The sequence below is a fragment of the Elephantulus edwardii genome, unplaced genomic scaffold (genome assembly GCF_000299155.1).
Source record: "Elephantulus edwardii isolate Elephantulus edwardi_28Jun2011 unplaced genomic scaffold, EleEdw1.0 scaffold00298, whole genome shotgun sequence".
Taxonomy (NCBI): Eukaryota; Metazoa; Chordata; class Mammalia; order Macroscelidea; family Macroscelididae; genus Elephantulus; species Elephantulus edwardii.
The window spans coordinates 2,013,732-2,037,828 of NW_006400048.1; the positions used below are offsets into that span (position 1 = coordinate 2,013,732).

The 24,097-nt window shown below is 38.7% G+C and overlaps 1 protein-coding gene across 1 annotated transcript in view; it reads right to left on the bottom strand.

Moving 5' to 3' along the window:
• Window positions 1-24,097, bottom strand: part of LOC102857926 (N-alpha-acetyltransferase 35, NatC auxiliary subunit-like) — a 210,682-nt gene that overhangs the window by 164,119 nt on the left and 22,466 nt on the right. Inside the window, exon 2 of the mRNA XM_006900868.1 lies at window positions 4,154-4,187. Within this exon, the coding sequence (XP_006900930.1) occupies window positions 4,154-4,187 (34 nt within the window). The remainder of the gene's footprint in view (window positions 1-4,153; window positions 4,188-24,097) is intronic.

Sequence of the window (24,097 nt, forward strand, 5' to 3'; positions counted from 1 at the left end):
AAGCCTCACCTTTGCCTCCAAAGAGCACTCTTGCTGCATCCTCTCCAAGACAAAGCTGTTTGCTGTTCTGGCAGTCCATGAGCTTCTCCAGCAAAACAGCTCAAAGGCATCGATTCTTCTGTCATGCTTATTCACCATCCAGCTCTCAGATGCACAGCAAGTAGTAGGAAAGACCATGGCTTGAATCAGAAGCACCTTAGTCCTCAAACTGATGTCATTATTTCTCAATAATGTGTAGAGGTTTCTAATTGCAGACTTTGCCAGTGCAATGCATGTCCTTATTTTCTGACTGCCGGTACCAAGGGTGTTAACTGTAGATCCAAGTAAGATTAAGTTGTTGATATTGTCAATCTCTATCATGTTACCTATCAGTCCAGTGGTAAGAATCTGTTTTTTTGACATGGAGAGAATCTGTTTTTTTGACATGGAGATACAAACCATATTGAAAGCAATATTCTGTAATCTTCTACAAGTGTTTTAAGTCCTCCTCATAGGTTGTGTCATCTTTAAGCAAACAAAGTTGTGTCACCTTCATAACACAGGTTATTGATGAGTCTCCCCCCAGTCCTGATGCCACATTCTTCTTCATAGAGTCCAGCTTCTCAAAGAATCTGATCAGCATACAGGTTAAATAGGTATGAAGAAAGAATACAACCCTGCTGCACTATCTTCTTAATCTGAAGCCATGTAGTGTTCCCTCGCTCATATGTTGTTTCATGAAATTCAATATATGAGCAAGGGCACACTACATGGTTTAAAATTAAAAAGAGTGCAGCATGGTTAAACTCTCTCTCCATACCTGTGGTGATTAAGGAAGAAGTCAAAACTGCTTTGAAAGAATTGGCAAAAAACAAGGCCCCAGGAATTGATGGTATACCAACTGACATATTTCAACTAACAGATGCTGTTCTAGATGTACTCATCAAATTATGCCAAGCAATCTGGAGGACAACCACTTGGCCAACTGACTAGAATGTTACTTTGGAATGTTCCCATTCCAACGAAAGGTAATCTGACAAAGTGTAGAAATTATCGAACAATATCATTAATATCACACGCAAGCAAGGTTCTGCTGAAGATTATCCAAAAACAACTGGAACAGCACATCAACAGAGAACTACCAGAAGTGCATGCTGGTTTTAGAAGGAGTCGTGGTACTAGGGATATTGTAGCTAATGTTAGCTGGATCTTGGCTCAAAGAAGAGAGTACCAGAGGAATGTCTGTGTTTCATTGATTATGCAAAGGCATTTGACTGTGTGCATCGCAACCAACTGTGGCTGACTTTGAGAAAAATGGGAATCCCAGACTACTTGATGGTGCGATTGTGAAACCAATACTTGAACCAGGAGGCAGTCAGCAGAATAGAGCAAGGAAACTCTGCAGGGTTCAAAATTGGGAAGGGTGTACACCAGGGATTTGTCCTATCTCCATACCTTTTCAATCTATATGCAGAACAGATTATTTGGGAGGTTGTGCTCTAGGAGAAGAAATAAGGCATCAGGATTGGAGGAAGACTCATCAACAATCTGCATTACGCAGATGTCACAACCCTGCTTGCTGATACTGAGGAGGACCTAAAGTGCTTGCTGCAGAAGGTCAGGGACTGTAGCCTTCAGTATGGATTGAGGCTCAATATCAAGAAGACAAACATTCTCCCCATTGGGTTGAATGGCAGCATCATGATGGATGGTGAAGAGACTGAGACTGTTCACAGCTTTAGTTTGATTGGCTCCACAATCAACATTCTTGGCACTAGCAGGCAGGAAATTAAAAGATGTATTGTGATGGGAAAGTCTGTGGTTAGAGACCACTCTAAAGTACTGAAGAGAAAGCTGTCAGTCTCAGGTGTGCCTGATACAGGCCATGGTCTTTGCAATCACTTGCTATCCATCAGGGAGCTGGACATGAATGACTAGGGATGACAGAAGGAGAATTGATGCCCTTGAGCTGTGGTGTTGGAGAAGAGTATACCATGGATTGCTAAAAACACGTTTCTCCTGGAGAGGGTGAAGTCAGGCTGCTCCCTGGAGTCAAGGATTCTGAAGCTTGACCTGACATACTTTGGACATGTTGCAAGGAGGGACCAGTCCTTGGAGAGGGACTTCATGCTTGGGAGGCTGGAGGGACAGTACAGGAGAGGAAGACATTCTGTGAGATGGATTGATTCAGTGACTGGGGTTATAGGGGTAGGAGTGTCAGAGACAATAAGACTGGCACCAGATAGAGCAGGGTTTAGGGCTATTGTACACAGGGTCACTATGAGTGACAGGCAACTTGATGGTACATGACAACAACAAAAAGTGTTCCCTTGCTCTGTTCACACAATAGCCTCCTGGTCTAGATATAGGTTTCATATGAGCACAATTAAGTGCTCTGGAATTGCCATTCTTCTCAATGTTAGCCATAACTTGTTATGATCCACACAGTCAAATGCCTCTGTAGAGTGAATAAAGCATAAAGAGACATTCTTCTGGTATTCTTTACTTTTAGCCAGGATTCATCTGACATCAGCACTGATGTCCTGGTGGCACCACCTCTTTTAAATCCTATTTGAACTTCTGGTAGTTTCCTATGTACTGTTCTAGTCATTGTTGACTGATCCTCAGCAGTATTTTGCTTGCATGTGACATTAAGGACAGTGTTCAATAGTTTTCACATTCTGTTTGACTGCCTTTGTTGGGAAAGGGAACAAATATGGACCTCTTCCAATCTGTTGGCCAGAGAGCTGTCCTCTAAATTTCCTGGCATAAACTGATGAGTTCATCTAGGGCTGTATCCGTTAACTGGAAAAAAGTCAACCGGTATGCCATTGATTCCTGGGGCCTAATTTTTTTCAGTGCCGTCAATGCAGCTTCCACTTCCTTCTTCTCATATGGTACTTTTTTTCAGTGTAAGTCAGTTCTTTGTAATTACATTTTGCTTTCTTCATGGGTAATATCTTTATAAGGGCCTATGATTCATAAAGGACTATACAACTTTCAGCTAATAAGGTGCATGTACTATGTGAATGTATCAACTTATTTGGCCATGATTTTCATGATTTGGCAGGTAACTTAATCATGTAATTACCATCCTTTATTTTTAATAATTTTACTATTTTTTGATGTGTACTGTCAAATGAGACCTGACTGGTACAGGAGGAGAGTGTCCCTCCTTCTCCAGCAGAGCATCTAGTAGATTCAAACCATGTACCTCTGGGATTGCAGTGTAGCTTCTTGCCACTAGGCCACCAGAGCTTGCCACCTTCCATTTTTGTATACTGCAAATCCTACTTTATAACCTTAATGCCTAAGGTTATTGGCATCGTACTTTTACGTTTTGGGCTGCCTGCTGAAAAGATGGCAGGTTGGCAGGTTGCAACCATCAGCTGCTCTGTGGGAGAACAATGAGGCAGCTCCCTTATTAAGATGTATAGCCTTGGAAGCCCAATGGAAGGCTGTCATGAGTCAGAACGGATTTGGTAACAGTGGGCTTATCTTATGCTTATGGTCCTATTTGTGAGTACGTTGCCAATTATGTTAAGGAGGCAGATTATAGAGATATGTGTCTTGAGTAACCGCCATCCTAGAAAGTGTGACTCAAGTAAACAATCTTACTACCTTTATTCAACTCACATCTTGCTCATCTAATATATACAAATGTTCTGGCAAAGTTATCTCTCTTGCTCTTGATCAGGAATCTGGTTCTTTTAACATCTAATCTCCAGTTCTTAGATGCCAAGCTAGCAGCATACTGTCTGAAATGATTAAAAGTTTCTGAAGTCTTTATGAACCAGCAGCCTGCCTGTAATCTAACCTGCCACTTTAGATTCACCAGTCCTGCAAACACATGAATCAGAAGCCTCCAGTCTGACACTTGACCCATGGATTCAGGGCCTGTTAGCTCCTTGATGAGTTCTTGATTGAGTTCTTTCCTTGATGGTTCATGAATTCTGTGAGACGGTGTGACAGATTACAAAACTCAAGGAGGTGAGGTATGGGGAAGCAGGAGTAAGAAGAGAAGCTATTAGAGAATGATGGAGTAGTACAGAAGTGTGGAAAACTTGGAGATATGGAACACCTTTAGACACTACCTCTTAAGAACAAGCTCTATGCTGATCCTTCAAAAGTAATGTATTGAATCAACTACTTCAAAGGGCATAGAAATACTTACAGCTTATCATGAAGCAGTTCTCCCAACTTTAATTCTAAAAGAAACAAAGAAAAAAACCCTTTGGATTATGCCATATATATATATATTCCATTTTTAATTCTAAGGAAAAATTAAAAACATAACAGCAGCATCTAAAAAATGTACCTGCATTAATTTAGAATTAATTTTCTAATAAACATTTTTATTTTTCCTACTTTATGAGTAATGTCTTTTCTAAAGTGAGTAAATACTAAGAATGGTATATATTAAGTGGTTTAGGAAAAAATTGAAACTGTTTCTGAGAAATAGCAAGTAACTCAATATGGGTCATAGTATTTCAACCAGAATTAGCAACCTCATGCTAAAATCACTATAAAAAGTATACGTTTCCATAAAACTAAATGTTACTCCTCAAGTTGCTTTTTATCTTAATCACATGGTATATTATACGTAACCTCTTTCTTTGTTCTAGGACCAGAATGATTTTAAAAATTCTATTTTACATAATACAGAAAGTCCTTAAGTAAACATCTACCACAATACTAGTGTTCATTCTCCATACAGGAGTGGTTTTTGGCCTTAGCTGCACACTAAAATCAAGAGGGGAGTTTTTATATATCTATGTTTCTAAGCAATAGCATCCAAGTCAATTAAATCCAGAGATAAATCCCATGTAAAGATGTGAAAGCACTTCAGGTGATCTGAATGAACAGTGTAGGGTTGCTAAGACATGTTAAGTATCTTCAACAATGATGGTTACTTTCTGCGGAAAACAAAGAAGCAATTTTCAGAACTTCACCAAATGATGCAGATTTTAAAAATTAAAAAAAAGCACCTCAAATTCATTTGGAGCTCTGGAGGTTGTAAATCACAAGGAAAAAGACTGTCCATTTTTCCCGTGTAGAGTGACTGGTGGATTCAAACTGCCAGAAAGGTACCAACTTTGGGTTAGCAGCACAGCTTCCTGTGAACTGTTGTTGCTGTGTACCATACAGTTGGCACCATCCCATAGCTGACTCTCTGGAAGATTTTCAGAGCTAGTTAATCACACATTATACAACATAGGGAAGCCTTGAGGACATTATGCTCAGTTAAATATCTTAGTCATTCAAAGGATTAATTATCTCTGTGTGAAGAGACTGGCCATCTTTCTCTGGTGGAACAGCTGGTGGATTGGAATCACATGCCTTTAGGATTGCAGTGCACCTTCTTTCCACTAGATCACTATGTCCTATGAACTACACATATCAAAATACTAGAGTATAACAGCAACATAAATTCATAACCTAGCAGATTATAAAATGTCCTGAGAATAGTTTGTATGTATTGTTTGTCACACCAGATCATTTCCCTTTCCTTTACTCACTCCTCCCTCCACCCATCATATTGTGTGACCCTATGATTAACCCTTCCAAATTCATCTTCAACCCTCTGCTCCCCCGTCCCTTCCTCCTTGTATCCTATATAGGTTCTACAATAATGGTCTTAAACAGTATTTGTCCTTATGGGACTGACTTAGTTCACCTAGCATAATGCTCTCCAGTTGTCCCCCCCGAAATCTGGTGGTAATTTACAAAATCATTGTAATACGTTCACAAAATGACAAGCACACAAACACTTTTAGCTACATATGAGAAAAAGATGGCTGTACTTAAGAGATGCACAATTATCAAAGAACACAATTTTAACTCATAAGAAAACAAGTATGGTTATTCAAGACTTGACAATTTTAATTCTCTAAAATGAATTAACTGAATTTGTTACCTCAAGAAAAACAACTGACAATGTTTCCAACTGAAAAACTGACCTTTGGGGAAAAAACAAAAATATGCAAAAATGTATCTATTACTGTTAAGCTGACAGTCCTCTTTTTCTGGCAGTATTAGTGGTCATATTATTTTTTAATAGTTTAAATGAAATGTGTCACTATTTGGGGAGTTCCACATAAATCCCCGGACCAATTATTTTCCAAATGGTCCATAATGCTACAAAATAAGATGTGGATAAGTCATTCAAATTCCAGAAAAACTTGGGTTACCAATGTAACTGAACACAACAGTTCATGAATACAGTTTCAGATTCCAGACTGCAACCAAGCTTTAGGAAACTACCTTCCGAAGCAACCCAAGTGCTCATCAAAAAATGGATTAAAAAACTATGTTATATTCACACAATGGAATATTAAGCAGCAGCGAAAAACAATGAACTCGTAAGACATTATACTACATAGGGAAACCTTGAGGACATTATGCTCAGTTAAATATTTTAGTCACAAAGGATAAACACTGAATTAACACTGCTGTTATAAAACAGGATAGATACTGGGGTGGGGGGGTGAGGAGATAATGTGAAAAGAGTGGATAGATAATGAATATTGCTTAGGACAGATAAAGGGAAGAACTGTCCGAAAGGAATATATGATTATGCATTATATATAGGAGAACTATTTGGAAAAAGAGGTGCACTCTGGGGAGGGTTGCAGGGAAATGTTCAATAATGGAAAAAAATGAATAATCTAAAAAAGGGAAACAAAAATGTTATTAAAATTTTCGACTATTCCCCATTTACATAGTTGGTGAGGCCATATTTACTTCATACACTTCAACCAAAACATTTGACAACAAGATGTGAGAAGTCAGATGTCCCTATCATGTCAGATTAGCAAAACTGTAATACATTTCTACTCATTTGCTTTGGAAAATAAAGCAATTTTTCATTAAAAATGTTACTTACATTACCATTAAATGGGTTTCTTATAAGTTTTAAAATTCATTAACATGCATCTTAGTTTATCAGTGTTATTAAGGCAGTAAATATCTATATGGTACAAGTATACACACATAGATGTATGTGTACATATGCATGTGTGTTCATGTACATCACAAACATTAAGAGTAGAAGAATATAATATTTTAAGATTATAACAGGGAACTGAGGCCAAATAATTTTAAAACTGCTATAATAATCTATCATATACTTATGATAACCCTAGATGTCAAACAGCTTCATATTTAAAAAGAACAGTATTCTATTACCCTAAGACCAGAACTATATGGTTCCCAGCTAACACTGACATCTGCTCTGAAAGGAATCACAACAGATGTTCCCTGAAAGAGAGAAAAACTACAAAAAAAAATAAAAATCATTTAAAAATCCATGCCTGCTGATATAACAGATCTGTAAAGGACCTAAGACTGATGCTATGTGCTGTTGATTCACCTGCAACTCAGAGCGACCCTATGTACAACAGTCCTACACTCTGCTCTGTCCTGTGCCAATCTCACTCTCTCCGACAAACCCACTCCAATTACACCAGTCCCTGAATCAATCCACCTCATAGAGGGTCCTCTCCTCTTGCACTGTCCCTCCACCCTACCAAGCACGATGCCCTTCTCCAAGGACTGGTTCCTCCTTGCAACATGTCCAAAGTATGTCAGACAAAACTTCAGAATCTTTGCTTCAAAGGAGCAGCCTGGTTTAACCCTCTCCGGGATGAACCTGTTTGTTTTCTTTTCAGTCTAAGATATTTGCAATACTCTTCTACAGCACCACAGCTCAAAGGCATCAATTCTCCTTCTATCCTCGCTAGTCACTGTCCAACTCTCCGATGCATAGCAAGTGATCACAAAGACCATGGTATGTGTGAGGCACACCTTAGTCTCCAGACTGGCATCACTGCTCTTTAGTACTTTAGAGAGGTCCCTAACAGCAGACTTTCCCATCACAATACGTCTTTTAATTTCCTGGCTGCTGGTGTCAAGAGTGTTGAATGTGGAGCCAATCAAACTAAAGCTGTGAAGAATCTCGATATCTTCATCATCCACTCTGATGCTGCCAAGTGGCCCAGTGGTTAAGAATCTTAGTCTTCTTGATATTGAGCCTCAATCCATATTGAAGGCTGCAATCATTGACAAGTGTATATGTGCAAGAGCCTATGGTGATGAATGAAGAAGTTCAAGCTCCTTTGATGGAAATGGCAAAAAATAAGGCCCCAGGAATTGATGGTATACCAACTGACATATTTAAACCAACAGATGCTGCCCTAGAAGTGCTCACCAAGTTGTTGTCAAGAAATCTGGAGGACAACCACTTGGCCAACTTACTGGAAGAGATCTATGTTTGCTCCCATTCCAAAAAAGGTAACCCAACAAAGTGTGGAAATTATTGAACAATATCATTGATAACACATGCAAGCAAGTTCTGCTGAAGATTATCCAAAAACAACTGGAACAGCACATCAACAGAGAACTACCAGACATGCAGGCTGGTTTTAGAAGAAGTCGTGGTTCTGGGAATACTGTAGCTAATGTCAGATGGATCTTGGCTGAAAGCATAGAGTACCAGAGGAATGTCTGTGTTTCACTGATTATGCAATAGCGTTTGACTGTGTGGATCACAACAAACTGGCTAACTCTGAGAAGAATGGGAATCCCAGAACACTTGATTGTGCGACTGTGAAACCTATATTGGACCAGGATGCAGTCGTTACAACAGAGCAAGGAAACACTTCAGGGCTCAAAATTGGGAAGGGTGTACGCCACGGATTTGTCCTATTTCCATTCCTTTTCAACCTATATGCAGAACAGATTATATGGGAGGCTGGGCTGTATGAGAAGTGTGGCATCAAGACTGATGGAAGATTCAGCAACAATCTGCGCTATGCTGACAACACAACCCTGCTTGCTGAAACTGAGGAGGACCTGAAGTGCTTACCACAGAAGGTCAAGGGCTGCTGCCTTTCACATCTAGAGATCAAATATTCCCTTTTCAAATTACAGCCCAAGAATATATGGTTATAAAGTGATTAGTAACACCAGAGATGTACTCACTGCACTCATTCTTCAGAAACACCAACTATGTTAAGATCAAAAGTGCAGCATATACCAAAGGATAAAGCTCTTCTGATATGTGGCAACAGAGAGCAAAGGGCAAATGGGGATAGAACACACAGGAGGGTATGAAGAATGTTACATTGTGGGAACTGTAATCAGCATCACAAAACAAAATGTGTGCTGATCAGAGAATAAATTTTTTTCAGTAAACGTTCTCAAATCACAGTGAATTTTAAAAAAACTAGATCTTTCTACAATTTAAAATAGTTACTAAAAGTAAAAACTTATATAGGGTTTTCATTATACCCTACATTTATTATGTTGTTCTTGTTGTTGTTATGTGCCATCAAGTCACTAGCAACTCATAGCAACCCCATGTACAAGAGCCCTAAACTCTGCTCTATCCTATGCCAACCTCATCATCTCTGACACACCTATTCCCATTACTCCCATCACTGAATCGATCCATCTCATCAAGGGTCTTCCTCTCTTGCGCTGTCCTTCCAGCCTCCCAAACATGATGTCCCTCTCCAAGGACTGGCCCCTCCATGCCCAAAGTATGTCAGCCGAAGCTTCAGAATCCTTGCCTCCAATGAGCAGCCCAGTTTTATTCTCTCTAGCAGTTCTCCTAGCAGTCCGTGGTATATTCAACACTCTCCTCCAGCACCACAGCTCAAAGGCATCAATTTCCTTTCTATCATCCCTAGTGACTCTCCAGCTCTCTGATACATAGCATGCAATTGCAAAGACTACGGCCAGGATCAGGCGCACCTTAGTCTCCCTGACATCGCTGCTCTTCAGTAAGTACTCTGAAGAGGTCCCCAACAGCTGATTTTCCCAATGCAATTCATCTCTTGATCTCTTGGCTGCTGATTCCAAGTGTTGATTGTGGAGCCAAACAAACTAAAACTGTTAACACAGTATATAAACTAACATATTCAGGACATTAAATGTGATGAGAATTGGTTCAAATCACAGAGTGATTTTATTTGAATAATCAGAATAAACAACTCTTTTATTTCATCCTCATTCTCTCAGTTCATTTAATATAGTTAAAACTACAATATGAGATTGCCTGGAAAGAAAACTGGTTTATTAGAGGTTGAGAAGATCCCCATTATTTATGACCTTTGTTCTAGTGGCTGATTCAGGTAGAAATTCCTTCTATGTTAAACCACTACAATTTTATTCCAGGGAGTGGGGGTGGGGGGCAGTCTGCTCTTGTATAAATGGAATATGCAAAGTTAAGGGTAAAAAGGCACTGATGGGAGAAGAAAGAATGTAAAAAAAAAGAGTTTGGGGTAGTTAAACCTGAGGCAACATAACCAATTAAACACATTAACCTACTTTTAATATCCTACTATCCCATTAAAACAATGCAACATTAAAAGCTAAACTTAAAAAAAAAAAAAGACAAAGGCAAAAACAGTAACAACAAAACAGGGAAATCTGAAAAACATGCAGTTTCCTTACAGACTCTAGAAAAGAAAATCCTGTTCTCTGGGTTTGGTGCTCGTTCGTGACAAAATAGATACATACACCCAGAAAATTGGGAACTGTCAATAAATACAGGACCTGTTATGGTGCCTCACTCAGGAAGATGGTGAAGAAAACTGAAATCAACCATCATCCCAAATACACTTAATCCTTCTACAGCAAAACCAAAAGGAAGAGATGAGCTGTGGTTATCTTGCATCATGGTTCCTGCATGATGAAGACAGCAGCTGGTGATGCCTGGACCTACACCACCACCTCCACAGTCCTTCTGCCATCAGAAGATTGAAGAAACTGAAAGACCAGGAGAAGCTCCCCCCATTTGAAACATCTCTAGCCTGTAATAAATGGGTTCATTTATGTTAAAAAGAAAATAGAATTCTAAAGCCAGTGGAGAAAGTAAAAACCCAACCAGATCTATCACCTGGGTCTGGGTTTGAGCCATCACTGAAAAGTCAATTGTTGCTTGTGCTACTTTATCTGTATGTTTTCTTGTCTTTAGGATTGTTGTTGTTGTGTACCACAGAGTTGGAACCGACCACAGCTGACCCTCTACCAGGTTTTCAGAGGCAGTTAATCGTACAAGAGGAGATTGCCCATCCTTCTCCTATAGAGCAGCTGGTGGCCTCAAGCCACGTTCCTTTGGAATTCTTGCCACTAAGCCACCCTCAGAGCTCTTTAGGTATTATTTGTCAGGTATTCGTATTGGGGGACTGGTCTGCATGTTGCTACTTTTTTTATAGCTTAGATATGTATATGTGTGCTTGTTTGTCTTCTGCTTTTATGAGTACAGCACTTGTCTGTCAGCTGGTACCCTAGTGACCTGCAGCTTGCTGTGATGCTAGAAGCTATGTCACTGATATTTTAAATACTAGTAAGGCCACTCATGGTAGACAGGTTTCAGGAGTGCTTGAAGATTAAGATACACTAAGAAGCAGGACTGGCCATCCAACTTTGAAACAACAGAAAATCTTTGAAAACCCTATTAATAATCAAGGAAAACTGCTAGATGGAACACCAGAGGTAAAGTACGCAGATTGGAACACAGCTAAAAATGAGGAACAGCTGCAACACTCATTAACAACTGGAATGCGGAAAGTACTAATACGAATTTAGGAAAATTGCAAGTAGTAAAAAAATAAAATGGAATGCATAGAGAGTGACATTCTAGGCATCAACAAGCAGAGTGGAGTGGTACTGGCCACTTTGAAACAATTATTAAGACCTACTATGCTTCAAATAGTAATTCTGAGAATAATGAGACTCTCAGAACACTTGATTGTGCATATGTAAAACCTATACTTGGTCCAGAAAACAGGTGTCAGAACAAAGTAAGGAAACACTGCGTAATTTAAATCAGGAAAAGTGTACACTAGAGATGCATCCTATCTCCATACCTTTTCAATCTATATGAAAAACATATCATCCAAGAAGCTGGGCTCTATGAGGAGGAATGTGGCGTCAACACTGAAGGAAGATTCATCAACAACCTGTGTTATGCAGATGACACCACCTTGCTTGCAAAAATTATGGAGGAGCAAGGAATTTGCTGCAGAAGGTCAAGAACTGCAGCCTTAAATGTGGATGGAAGCTCAACATCAAGAAAACAAAGATTCTCACTACTGGGCAAATTAGCAGTATCATGATGGAAGGTGAAGAGACTGTTAACAGCTTCGGTTTACTTGGCTCACCATCAACACTCTTGGTACAAGCAGCTAGGATATCAAGAGGAATTGCGTTGGGAAAATCTGTTGTCAGGGACCTCTTGAGAGTACTAAAGGGCAAGGGATGTCAGTCTGGAGTGGTCTTGCAATTATTTGCTACGCAAGAGAAAGCTGGAAAATTACTAACCATGACGGAAGAAGGTTTGATGCCTTTGAGCTGTGGTGCTAAAGAAAAGTACTGACTATATTATTGACTGCTAGAAAACAAACAGGTCTGTCCTGGAGAGGGTGACATCAGGGTGCTCCTTGGAAGCATGGATTTTGAAGCTCCAGCTCACATACTATTGCCATGCTGGCAGGAGGGACCAGTTCTTGGAGAGGGACATCATGCTTGAAAGGGTGGAGGTCAGTGCAAGAGAAGAAGACTGTAGATGAGACAGATTAACTCAGGGACTATGGTAATGGGGGTAGGTGTGTCAGAGACAATGAAATTGGCTCAAGATAGAGCAGGGTTCAGAGTTGTTGTACATAGGCTTTATGAGTTGGAGTCTACTCTATAGCACATAATAAAAGCAACAACATGCTAGAAACGAAAAAGATACAAAGAATGAGGTTGCGTTCATAGTAAAAAAACCATTTCAAGATCCATGCTGAAGTGCTAGGTTGTAAGTGACAGGATATGATCTATGCATATAAAAGATGGGCTGTTAATACAACTATTATTCAAATCATGCACCAATAACTAAACACAAAGAGGAATAATTAGAGGATTTTGACCAATTTTTGCAGTTGGAAATCTATTCAACATATAATAAAAATTCAATAATAAATGGTTAACTTAAACACAAAAGTTGAAAACAAAAGACTGGAAGTGAAAAATTATGTACTTAGGACAGAAATAAGGCTGGGGATCAAATGACCAAATTTTTTGAATCAGTGATATAAAGTCACTGAAAATACCTTTTTTAAAAAAAAAAACACAAACAGTGACAATACCATGGACCTCACCTGATGGAATACAAAGGACTCTGACTACATTCATGGAAAAAAATATTGGAGAAGCTCAATGTCAGCAATCAAAACAAAGACAGGTGTTGACTGTGGAAGAGATCATCCATTATTCAGGTAAAAGTCAAACTGAAGCTGAAGAATATCAAAGTAAGTCCACAAGAACCAAAATACAATCTTGAGTTTATTCCACCTGAATTTACCAACTATCTCATTAATAGATTTCATGCAGTAACACTTATGATCAAAGACCAAATGAGATATAGTATTAGTATCAAAGATGTCATCCAGGAAGAAAGAAAAAGGTCATTAAAAAGACAAGGGAGAAAGCAAAGACCAAATTGGATGTCAGAAAAGACTCTAAAAATTACACCAGTCTTGAGAAGGCAAAACAACAGAAAAGAAGAGATGCCAAAGTAAAAGAGGATATTTCAAAGGGTAGCTAGAAAAGACAAAGTAGTATTAAAAAAAAGTACAAAGAGCTGGAGCTAGAAAATAAAAAGGGAAGAATTCGTTCAGCATCCCTCAAACTAAGAGAAATAAAGAACACATTCAAGCCTTACTAAGTTGCAAAACTAAAGGAGGATATAAGCAAAATCTTGAATGATCTGTTGTTGTTATGTGCCGTCGAGTAGTTTGAGACTCATAGTCGTAAACTCTGCTCTATCCTGTGCCAATCGCACTGCCTCTGACACACCCATCCCGATTACCCCAGTCACCGAATCAATCCACCTCCTAGAGGGTCTTCCCCTCCTGCGCTGTCCCTCCACCCTCCCAAGCATGATGTCCCTCTCCAAGGACCTGTCCCTCCTTATAACATGTCCAAAGTATGTCAGATGAAGCCCCAGAATCCTTGCCTCCAAGGAGTAGCCTGGTTTAACCCTCTCCAGGATGAATCTGTTGGTTTTCTTGGCAGTCCAGGGTACATGCAATACTCTTCTCCAGCACCACAGCTCAAAGGCATCAATTCTCCTTCTCTCATCCCTAGTCATTATCCAACTCTCTGATGTATAACAAGTGATTGCAAAGACCATGGCCTGTTTCAGACACACCTTAGTCTCCAGAGACACACCGTTACTCTTGAGTACTTTACAGAGGTCCCTAACAGCAGACTTTTCCATCACAATATGTTTTTTTTATTTCCTGGCTGCTGATGCCAAGAGTGCTGACCGTGGAGCCGAGCAAACTGAAGCTGTGAACAATCTCAATCTCTTTGCCATCCATCCTGATGCTGCCAATTGGTCCAGTGGTGAGAATCTTTGTCTTCTTGACATTGAGCCTCAGTCCATATTGAAGGCTGCAGTCCTTGACCCTCTGCAGCAAGTGCATGAGGTCCTCCTCAGTTTCAGCAAGCAGGGTTGTGTCATCTGCATAACGCAGATTGTTAATAAATCTTCCACCAATCCTGATGCCACATTTCTCCTCCTTTTGATTTCTTGACACTGAAATGAAATCCACACTTCTCCTCCTTTTGATTTCTTGACACTGAAATGAAATCCATACTGAAGACTGCATTCTTTGACCCTTTACAATAAGTGCTTCAAGTCTTCTGCACTTTTCAGCAAGCAAGGTTGTGTGATTTACGCAATGCAGGTTATTGATAAGTCTCCCTTCAGTCTTGATGCCACACTCCTCTCCAAAGAGTCTAGCTTGTCAGATAATTTGCTCAGCATACAAATTCCAAAGGGCAGCTCAGGAGGACAAAGCAAAGTATTATAATGAAATGTGTAAAGAGCTGGAATTGGAGAATAAAAAGGGAAGAACTCACTCTGCATTTCTGAAGCTGAAAGAACTAAAAAACAAATTTAAGCCTCTTGTTGCAATACTGAAAGATGCTATGGGCAATATATGGAATGATCCAGAACATATCAAAAGAACATGGAAAGAATACACAGAATCAATGTACCAGAAAATATTGACATTGACAATTTTCAGCGAGTACCACATCAACAGGAGCCAATGAAAATGAAGAAGTAGAAACTGCATTGAAGGCAACTGATAAAAAATGAGGCCCCAAGAATCGATGGGATACCAATTGACCTGTTTCAGTTAACAGATGCAGCCTCGGATGCACTCACCAGTCTATGCCAAGAAATTTGGAGGGCAGTTTCTAGACAACAGATTGGAAGAGGTTCATATTTGTTCCCATTTCCAAGAAATGTGATCCAAATGAATGTAGACACTATCGAACAATATCACATGCAGACAAAATTCTGCTGAAGATTATTAAAAAATGACTAGAACAGTACATAGATATGGAACTTTTAGAAGTTCAAGCAGGATTTAGAAAAGGTTGTGGCACCAGGGCTATCATTCCTGATGTCAGATGAGTCCTGGCTAAAAGTAAGGAATACCGGAAAAATGTCTACTTGTGCTTTATTGACTATGAAAGGAATTTGTGTGGATTGTTTGTAACAAGTTGTGGCTAACATTGAGAAGAATGGGAATCTCAGAGGACTTGATTGTGCTCATGTGTAACCTATACCTGATCAGGAGGCCGTTCTGCAAATGGAGCAGGGGAACACTGCATGGTTTAAAACTGAAAAGGGAATGCATCAGGGTTGTATTCTTTCTCCATACCTATTCAATCTGTATGCTGGGTAAATTAACCAAGAAGCTAGAAGACTGAATTCTAATCTCTCCTCTGCTTCCTCTAACAGAAATTTTTAGAGATACTTAAGTCATCATCTAATATCTACACGAAGTTCCTTTTCTGAATAACGCAGAGGTGGGAAGGTAAATGAAAGCTGATTCTGAACCTTAATAGTAATCTTTGTTGGTGGGTGCAGTTAAATTACATGATACAGTGTGCAATGGTAGTTGCTCAGACTCAAGATACCAGTTATTAAATGTTAAGAAGTTTTGCTTAGTTAACTGTTGCTCTTACGGTAGCAGATCACTGTTTATGATCTGCCGATTGGTCTAGTGGTAAGAAACTTTGTTTTCTTGAAATGGAGATGCAATCCATACTGAAGACTGCATTCCCTTATCTTCTGCAACAAGTGCTTTAAGTCCTCCTCACTTGCAGTAAGCAAGTTGTGACATCTGCATAACGCAGGTTTATCAATGAGTCTCCCTCCAATCTTGATGCCATAAAGTCCAGCTTCTTGGATAATTTGCTCAGCATATATATTGAACAGGCATGGAGAGAGACTACAATCCTGATGTATTCCGAATTCCAGACCATGCAGTGCTTCCCTGCTCCATTCGCACAACAGCCTCCTGATCCAGGTACAGGTTCCACATGAACACAATCAAGTGCTCTGGGATTCCCATTCTTCTCAATGTCAGCCACAATATGTCATGATCCACATAGTCAAAAGCCTCTGCATAGTCAACAAAGCGCAAATAGACATTCACCTGGTATTTCTTACTTTCGGCAGGATTCATCTGACATCAGCAATGATATTCCTAGTGCCACAACCTCTTCTAAACGCTGCTTGAACTTTTGGCAGTTCCCTATCTCTGTACTATTCCACCTCTTTTTGAATGATCTTAAACAGCATTTTGCTTACATATGACATCAATGATATTGTTCAGTAATTTTCACATTCAGTTGCATTACCTTTCTTGAGAAGAGGAACAAATATGAACCTCTTCCAATCCATTGGCCAGACAGCTGTCCTCCAAATTTCCTGGCATAGAGTGGCGAGCGCATCCAAGGCTACATTAGTTAAGTGAAACAAGTCAATTGGTATCCCATAGATTCCTGGGGCCTTAATTTTTGCCAGGACCTTCAATGAAGCTTCTACTTCTTCCTTCATTACCATTGGCTCCTGTTAATACGGCACTTTCTGAAATTTTTCAGTAATAACTCTTTCTGGTATAGTGACTCTGTGAATTTCCTTAATTATTATTTTTTTTTCTGCCTCAAAGTTTCCTAGAGAAGGAAAATCTTAAGATGTTACTTGGAAGAATAAATTATCATGCAAAATAAGAGCAATGACACTATACATCTGAAATAAATTGTTCCACCCAAGATTATGTAAAGATTCAACATAATTTCCAGAAAAAAATTCCTAATAGCACTTTTCACTAAAATGACAAAGCTAGTATTTATACAGAGATAAATACCACTTAGCTAAAGCAATTTTGAAGAACAAGTATGACTTCTCATATTCTTTAATTCTGAAACGTGATTATATAGTTACAACAATCATACACTGGTTTAATAACAGACACAAAGACCAAGGGAACAGAACCTAGAACCAGAACAATACACTCATCTGTAAGGGACTGCTATTTGACAAAGAGTGTCTACTCAATGAGAATTAACAATATCTGTAACAGTATGACAAAATTGGATTTCCACATTCAAAAGCAAAAATGAAGCAGGATCCATGCTTCAAAACACATACAAAAAATTGAAAATGGTCAAGGACCTAGATGCTAAGACAAAAATTTTAAAGTTTCTGAAAGAAAACAGAAGTAGACAATAAGACCTAATTTTCTGTAACAATTAGCCCCTTAAATACAACAAATGTACAAACAACAAAAGACAAAATAGGTTAATGACATCTCATAAAAATTAAACAAAATTAAGTGGGTCACAAGTCTCACATGGGACCTTACCTAGGCTACAACATGCCTGGCCTGTGTGGAGTGGTCAGGCCCCGGGAGCATCTTCAGGATGTAGCTTCCCCAGCATCTGGGCACGGCTGTGGCCCAGCTCAGGCATGCTCTCACCTGGGCTTACAACAGAAGCACTGCCTGCAAGGTCCAGGGGCTACAGCTCCATTGTGGCCCTGACCACACTCCTGTATGTAGCACTGGACAGCTGCCTCACCACCTGGGGACCCACGTCCCACCAAATGGAGATGGAGTGACTGCTTCCCACTGTCCTGTGCCAGAACCACCAATAACACAAGTACTTTGGTCTTGAACACAGCTGGCTAGCTATGTCATATAGGATTTTTTATACTCAAGTTGAAGAGGCCTGGATGAGGTTTTGGAGGGAAACAAGAATCCTGCTTTCCCTCCAAGGCCCAAGAGGGGAGTATCAATATATAGGTCCTTCACAAAGCATTGCCAATACTCTGGGACATTATATAGTTACAACAATCTACTAAGAAAAAACTCATATAATGTCAAGAAAGCAGCAATCTGCCTCAGTCATCATGAAAAAACAAAATAACCCTTCGAAAAAAGCAGACCCAAGGAAATACCCAGATGGAGAGAATCAGATGAAATATGTTGATGTGGAGTTACATGAACATATACAGAAGATGTATATGATGGAAGAAACAATTAAAACTATTAAGAGAACAAATAACTGCAGAGACAATGGACCAGAAGAAATATATTGATGAGAAGCAACTTGAACGGCTACCGAACAAAGATGTGGTAGTATAGATAAAAGAGGCGCAAAAATTTTTAAAAATCATTACAAAACAAAGAGTGTGTATAGCCAACAAAGTACTAGAAATAACAGAAAAGCATGAAAATGCCATCTAGAATATTAAGACACAGAAGTGTCCAACACACACTGGTGGGACAAAAAAAAAAAGAACTGAAGAGATGAGAGAGAGATTCAGTGAGCTAGAAGACAAGAGCCTCACTGAAAACATATTAGAAGAAAAATCAGAGATCAGACATGAGGAACACATTAGAATTATGTGGGATGACATCAAAAGAAACAACATACATATCACTGGAATTCAAAAAATAGAAGTGGCATGGAAGTCACTAAGAAAATTGTGGAAGAATGACTAGGAAAACTTCTGAGATATTTTAAAGAAAGGGGAAATCCACATTCAATAAGCACAGCGAACACCAAATAGACTCAACCCAGAAAAGAAAAACAAGGCATCACAGTCAAATTCTCCAAATAAAAGGATATGGGTAGAATACTAAAAGAAGCATGGGAATAACAAAGAGTCACTACAAAGGGAAAGCAATGAGATTAAGTTCTGGTTTCTCAGAGGAAACCATGCAAGCTAGAAGACAATGGGATGGCATAAAAAGAAAGCTAAAGAAAACAATTGCCAGCCAAGGATCCCATATCCAGCAAAGCTCTCCATTAAATATGAAGGAGAAATTATATCTTTTGAAGAAAAGAAGGAACTTAAGAAATTTATGAAAACAAGATCAAAACTACAAGAAATTTTAAGTGAAGTCCTTCGCACAAAGATGCCAAAGGAAAGTGAACGGACTTTAGTAACCAGAAACAAGAAAAAGAAACACAGCAAAATGGCAAAGGTAAAACCTGGCCTAATAATAATCACACTTCATGTGAACTAACTAAATGAATGAATTAAGAGATAAAAAAGAATAGCAGAGTGGATAAAAAAACAAAGTCCATGAATATGTTACCAGCAAGAGACACATTAAACAAAAGGAGAAAAAGACTCAAAATCAAAGGTTTGAAAAAATATACCAAGTAAATGGCAACCACAAAAAAAGTAGGAATGACATTATTAATCTCTGATAAAATACATTTCAGAATTAAAACCACAATAAAAGGTAAGAAGAGGCATTACATACTAAATAAAAGAAAACCAGCTCAAGAAGACATAACCTTAGTAAACACTTATGCACCAAATGATAGAACTACAAAATAAATAAAACAATGGTTAACAGAACTGAACCAAGAAATATACAGCACCACAATACTGGTAGGAGACTAACACACCACTATCACCAAAGGACAAGGTCCATTCAAAAGAATCTTAATAAAGATGCAGAAGATCTAAACTATGCTATCAGCCAACTCGACCTTGTGGCTATATTCAGGGAACTGCACCCAACTGAAATTCAATTCACTTCCTTCTCCAAGTTCACATGGTACATTCTTGAGAATCAAATCACATATCAGGACAAAAAGCTGGCCTCAACAAATTAAAAAACACTGAAATAATAAGACCACAGTGCCATAAAACTTGAAATTACCCAAAGGAAGGTAAAGTTTACAAAACCATGTGGAAGCTAAATAACTCTCTGCTAAAACATGATTGGGTTATAAAAGAAATGAAGGAAATACAGTTCCTTGAAACAAAAGAAACTACAACATACAAAAATATGGAATGCAGCTAAGGCAGTCCTCAGAGTGGCAGTTCATACCAACAGGCACAAATATGAAACAGGAAGAAAGACAAAAAAGCAATGATCTAACTCAACATCTTCATCAAATAGAAAAAAGAATAATCTAATCCTATAGCCTCCATTGTTGTTGATTGCCATTGAGTTAAGCCCAACTCATAGCGACCCTATGAACAAAAGGCCTGAAGTATTTCTAGAACTATCAACATTTATCAAAGTTCATAGTGTTTCCAGAGACATGTTGTTTAGGAAATGCACACCACTCCTGTTTCCACTAGAAGAAAAGAAATTATAAGGACAAGAGCTGAAATCAATGATAATAAAATGGGAAAGAAAACCTGAAACCATCAATAAAACCAGGAGCTGGTTGTTCAAAATAGTTAATAAAATTGACAAACCACTGGCAAACTAAATAAAACACAGATAACTCGATTAAGAAATTACAAAGCTGACATCACAACAGAACCACTACCAACCAATATGGTAAGGAACACAAGAGAAGGTCCAGGTTGGAATGGGTGAAAAATGCAGAACAAAATGCAGTCATATTCATGAAATAACTAGGCTTCATATGCAATAGACACTAGAAAAATTCCTCGAACTATTGTCTTAAGGCATCCTTCAAAGTAGGGACTGAAACAACTCCCAGAGGTCATCTTTCAGTCAAATAACAGACTGGCAATATAACAGACAACACGCATGAGGAATGCAAAGCACAGAACAATCAACAGTATGAGATGAAATGGGCAACATTTACCACAAAACACTAATGAGTAGATGCCAGGCGCAAGGGTGAAGTGTGGGTGGGAAGAGAATAGGAAAAAGTACATGAATGAAAGTAGAAGAAGTGAAAAATGGAGAGATACCTGACATTTATGAGATGCAACCCTTATCACAGAGTAGTATGTGTGTGATTTATTCATTCACTAGAAAAATTAAGGTGCTTTGTAAACTTACACCAAGAACAATAAAATTTTCACAAATATATGAAAAAATATTTTACTAAAACATAAAAAAAAATCGCTATCTCTAAGAGAGATGCAAATCAAAACAACTATGAGATATCATCTCACCCCAGTCAGAATAGCAAAATTTAACAGAACAACAAGCAACAAATGCTGGTGAGGTTGTGGAGAAACTGGAACCCTTATTCACTGTTGGTGGGAGTGTAAAATGGTGCAACCACTGTGGAAGGTGGTGTGGTGCTTTCTCAAAAAACTGCAAATAGAGATACCATTGGACCCAGCAATTCCATTACTGGGAATATACCTCAAAGAAACCGTAACTGATACCCAAACAGATATATGCACACCCATGTTTACTGCAGCTTTGTTCACAATAGCAAGGAGTTGAAAACAACCTAAGTGACCATCAACAAATGGATGGATAGAGAAGCTGTGGTATATTCACATAATGGAATACTACGCTACACTGAAAAACAAGGAACTCATGCAATATTATTCAAAATGGGTGACCCTGGAAGACATTATGCTTAGTGAAGTATCTCAATCACAAAAGGACAAATACCGCATGGTGCCAGTGTTGTAAAATAGGACTGGCATTGGGGCTGGGGGAGATGAGAAAAACTGGATAAATTATGTATACTGCATTGAAACGTATGAGGGAGAGAACAGTTTAAAAGCAATATATGACAGGGTATTATGGTTATCACAAAAGTCCAGAATTAAGATTGCATAGTGGAGTGTACTCGGATTGGGGGGGTGCACGCAGGGGTATTGTATACCAAAGAATTTTTCCTGAACTTTTCAAAGAGAAGAGCGAACTGGGGGCAGGGAAAAAAGTGCAACAATGAATGAACAGAATCCAAAATCTTTGTAAATGTTCCTTAAAATTAACAAAATAAAATTTAAAAAAAAAAAGGAAATTCACTACATTAACAAAGCAAGTAACAAGAATCATATAATCCTAGCAACTGATGCAGAACAAGCATTTGACAAAATCCAACACCACTTTCTGTAAAGACACTCAGCAAAACTGGAATAGAAGGGAATTTCCTCAACATAGTGAAAAGTATATATTCAAAACCAAGAGCCAACATCATTCTCAATGGAGAAAGATTAAAAGCATTTTCCTTGCAAATAGGGACCAAACATGAATGCCCACTGTCACTTCTATTCAATATTTTACTGGAAGTACTTGCTAGGGCAATAGGACAAGAGAATAAAGACATACAGATGGTCTAAGAGATGGTTAAACTATCACTATATGCAGAAGACATGATACTACTGTACACAAAAAACCTCAAAGATTCAACAGGGGGAAAAACCGTTGAGAACTAGTACACCAATTTAAGTAGTAGAGTGGTAGAATAGAAAAATCAATATCCAAAAATCAGTGGGATTCCTCTACCGTAACAAAGAGAACTCAGAGAAGGAAATAAAAAAATAAATTAAAAAAAAAAAAACCAAACCAGTATCATTACAACAGCCAACCACAAAATAAAATACTGGGAAATGAACCTAAATAGAGGCACAAAAAAACCTGAACAAAGAAAACCACAGAACAGTTCTGCGGCACAAAAGACCTGTACAAAGAAAACTAAGGAACATTTCTGTGAGACACAATAAAAGAGCTAAATAAATGAAAATATGTTTCCTGTTCATTGTTGTTGTTGAGTGCCTTCGAGTCAAGTACAACTCACAACAATCCTATGAACAAAAGATCTAAGTCCTGTTCTATCTGTGCCATCCTCACAATTCTTGACACCACAAGAGTCAACTGTAGCAGTGGGCATGTCAATTGACCTGGATGAGGGTCTTCCTCTCCTTCACCAACACTCCATCCTTCCCAGCATCATGTAGCCCCTCCTAGGATCCAAAGTATGTGAGGCAAAGCTCCATCATCTTTGCCACCAAAACCCACCACAGCTGCACCCTCTCCAAGAATTGTTTGTTGTCCTGGCCTTCTATGGGCAGCTGCACCCTCTCCAAGAATTGTTTGTTGTCCTGGCCTTCTATGGGATGTTCAGCTCTTCTCCAATACCACAGCTCAAAGGTGTCAATTCTTCCTCTGTCATCCTTATTCACTATCCAGTTCCCACATGCACAGTGAGTAATCAGAAAGACTACAGACAAAATCAGATGCACCTTGGTCCTCAAACTGACATAATTACTCCTCAACAATTTGAAAAGGTCCCTAACTACAGATTTTCCCTGTGCAATGCATATCCTTCTTACCTGACTGCTGGTACCAAGGATGTTAATTGTGGATCCAAGCAAGAGGGAGCTATTGACAATCACAATCTCTTCTCCATCCATCATGATGCTGCCTATCATTTCAGTGGTAAGAATTTTTATTTTTTTGATACTGAGATGCAATCCATACCAAAGACTGCATTCCTTTATTTTCTGCACAAAGTGTTTCAAGTCCTCCTCACTTTCAGCAAGCAAGGTTGTGTCACCTGTATAATGTAAATTATTGCAAAGTCTCCCTCCAATCCTGAAGCCACACTCCTCTTCGTAAGAGTCCAGCTTCTCAGGTAATTTGCTCAGCACAAAAACTGAATACACTGTGCAACAATGAATGAATGGAAATCCAAAGCCTCTGTAAATTTTTACTGAAATTAATAACAAATTTAAATTTTTAAAAAAAAGAATTCAATTAGAGTAGGGATGGCAATGGATTTATAACTGCTCATGCTAATAACAGTATATCATGGCATGGAGGAGGAATAGTGGAAATGTACCAACATTTACAACATTCCTCTTACCAAAACCATTTATGGAAAATAGGAACTGCATTGGAACATGTATCTCTGGATTGGAAATGATGATATTGTTAATATTTCTAGCATTAAGCTTAAAAGATTATAATGTTCAAAATTATTTGTTATACATTTGTTTACATTTTTCCTTCTTTTAACAACTGGGATCTAGAGGGAAGAGAAAAGACCAGAGAATGGCCGAAAT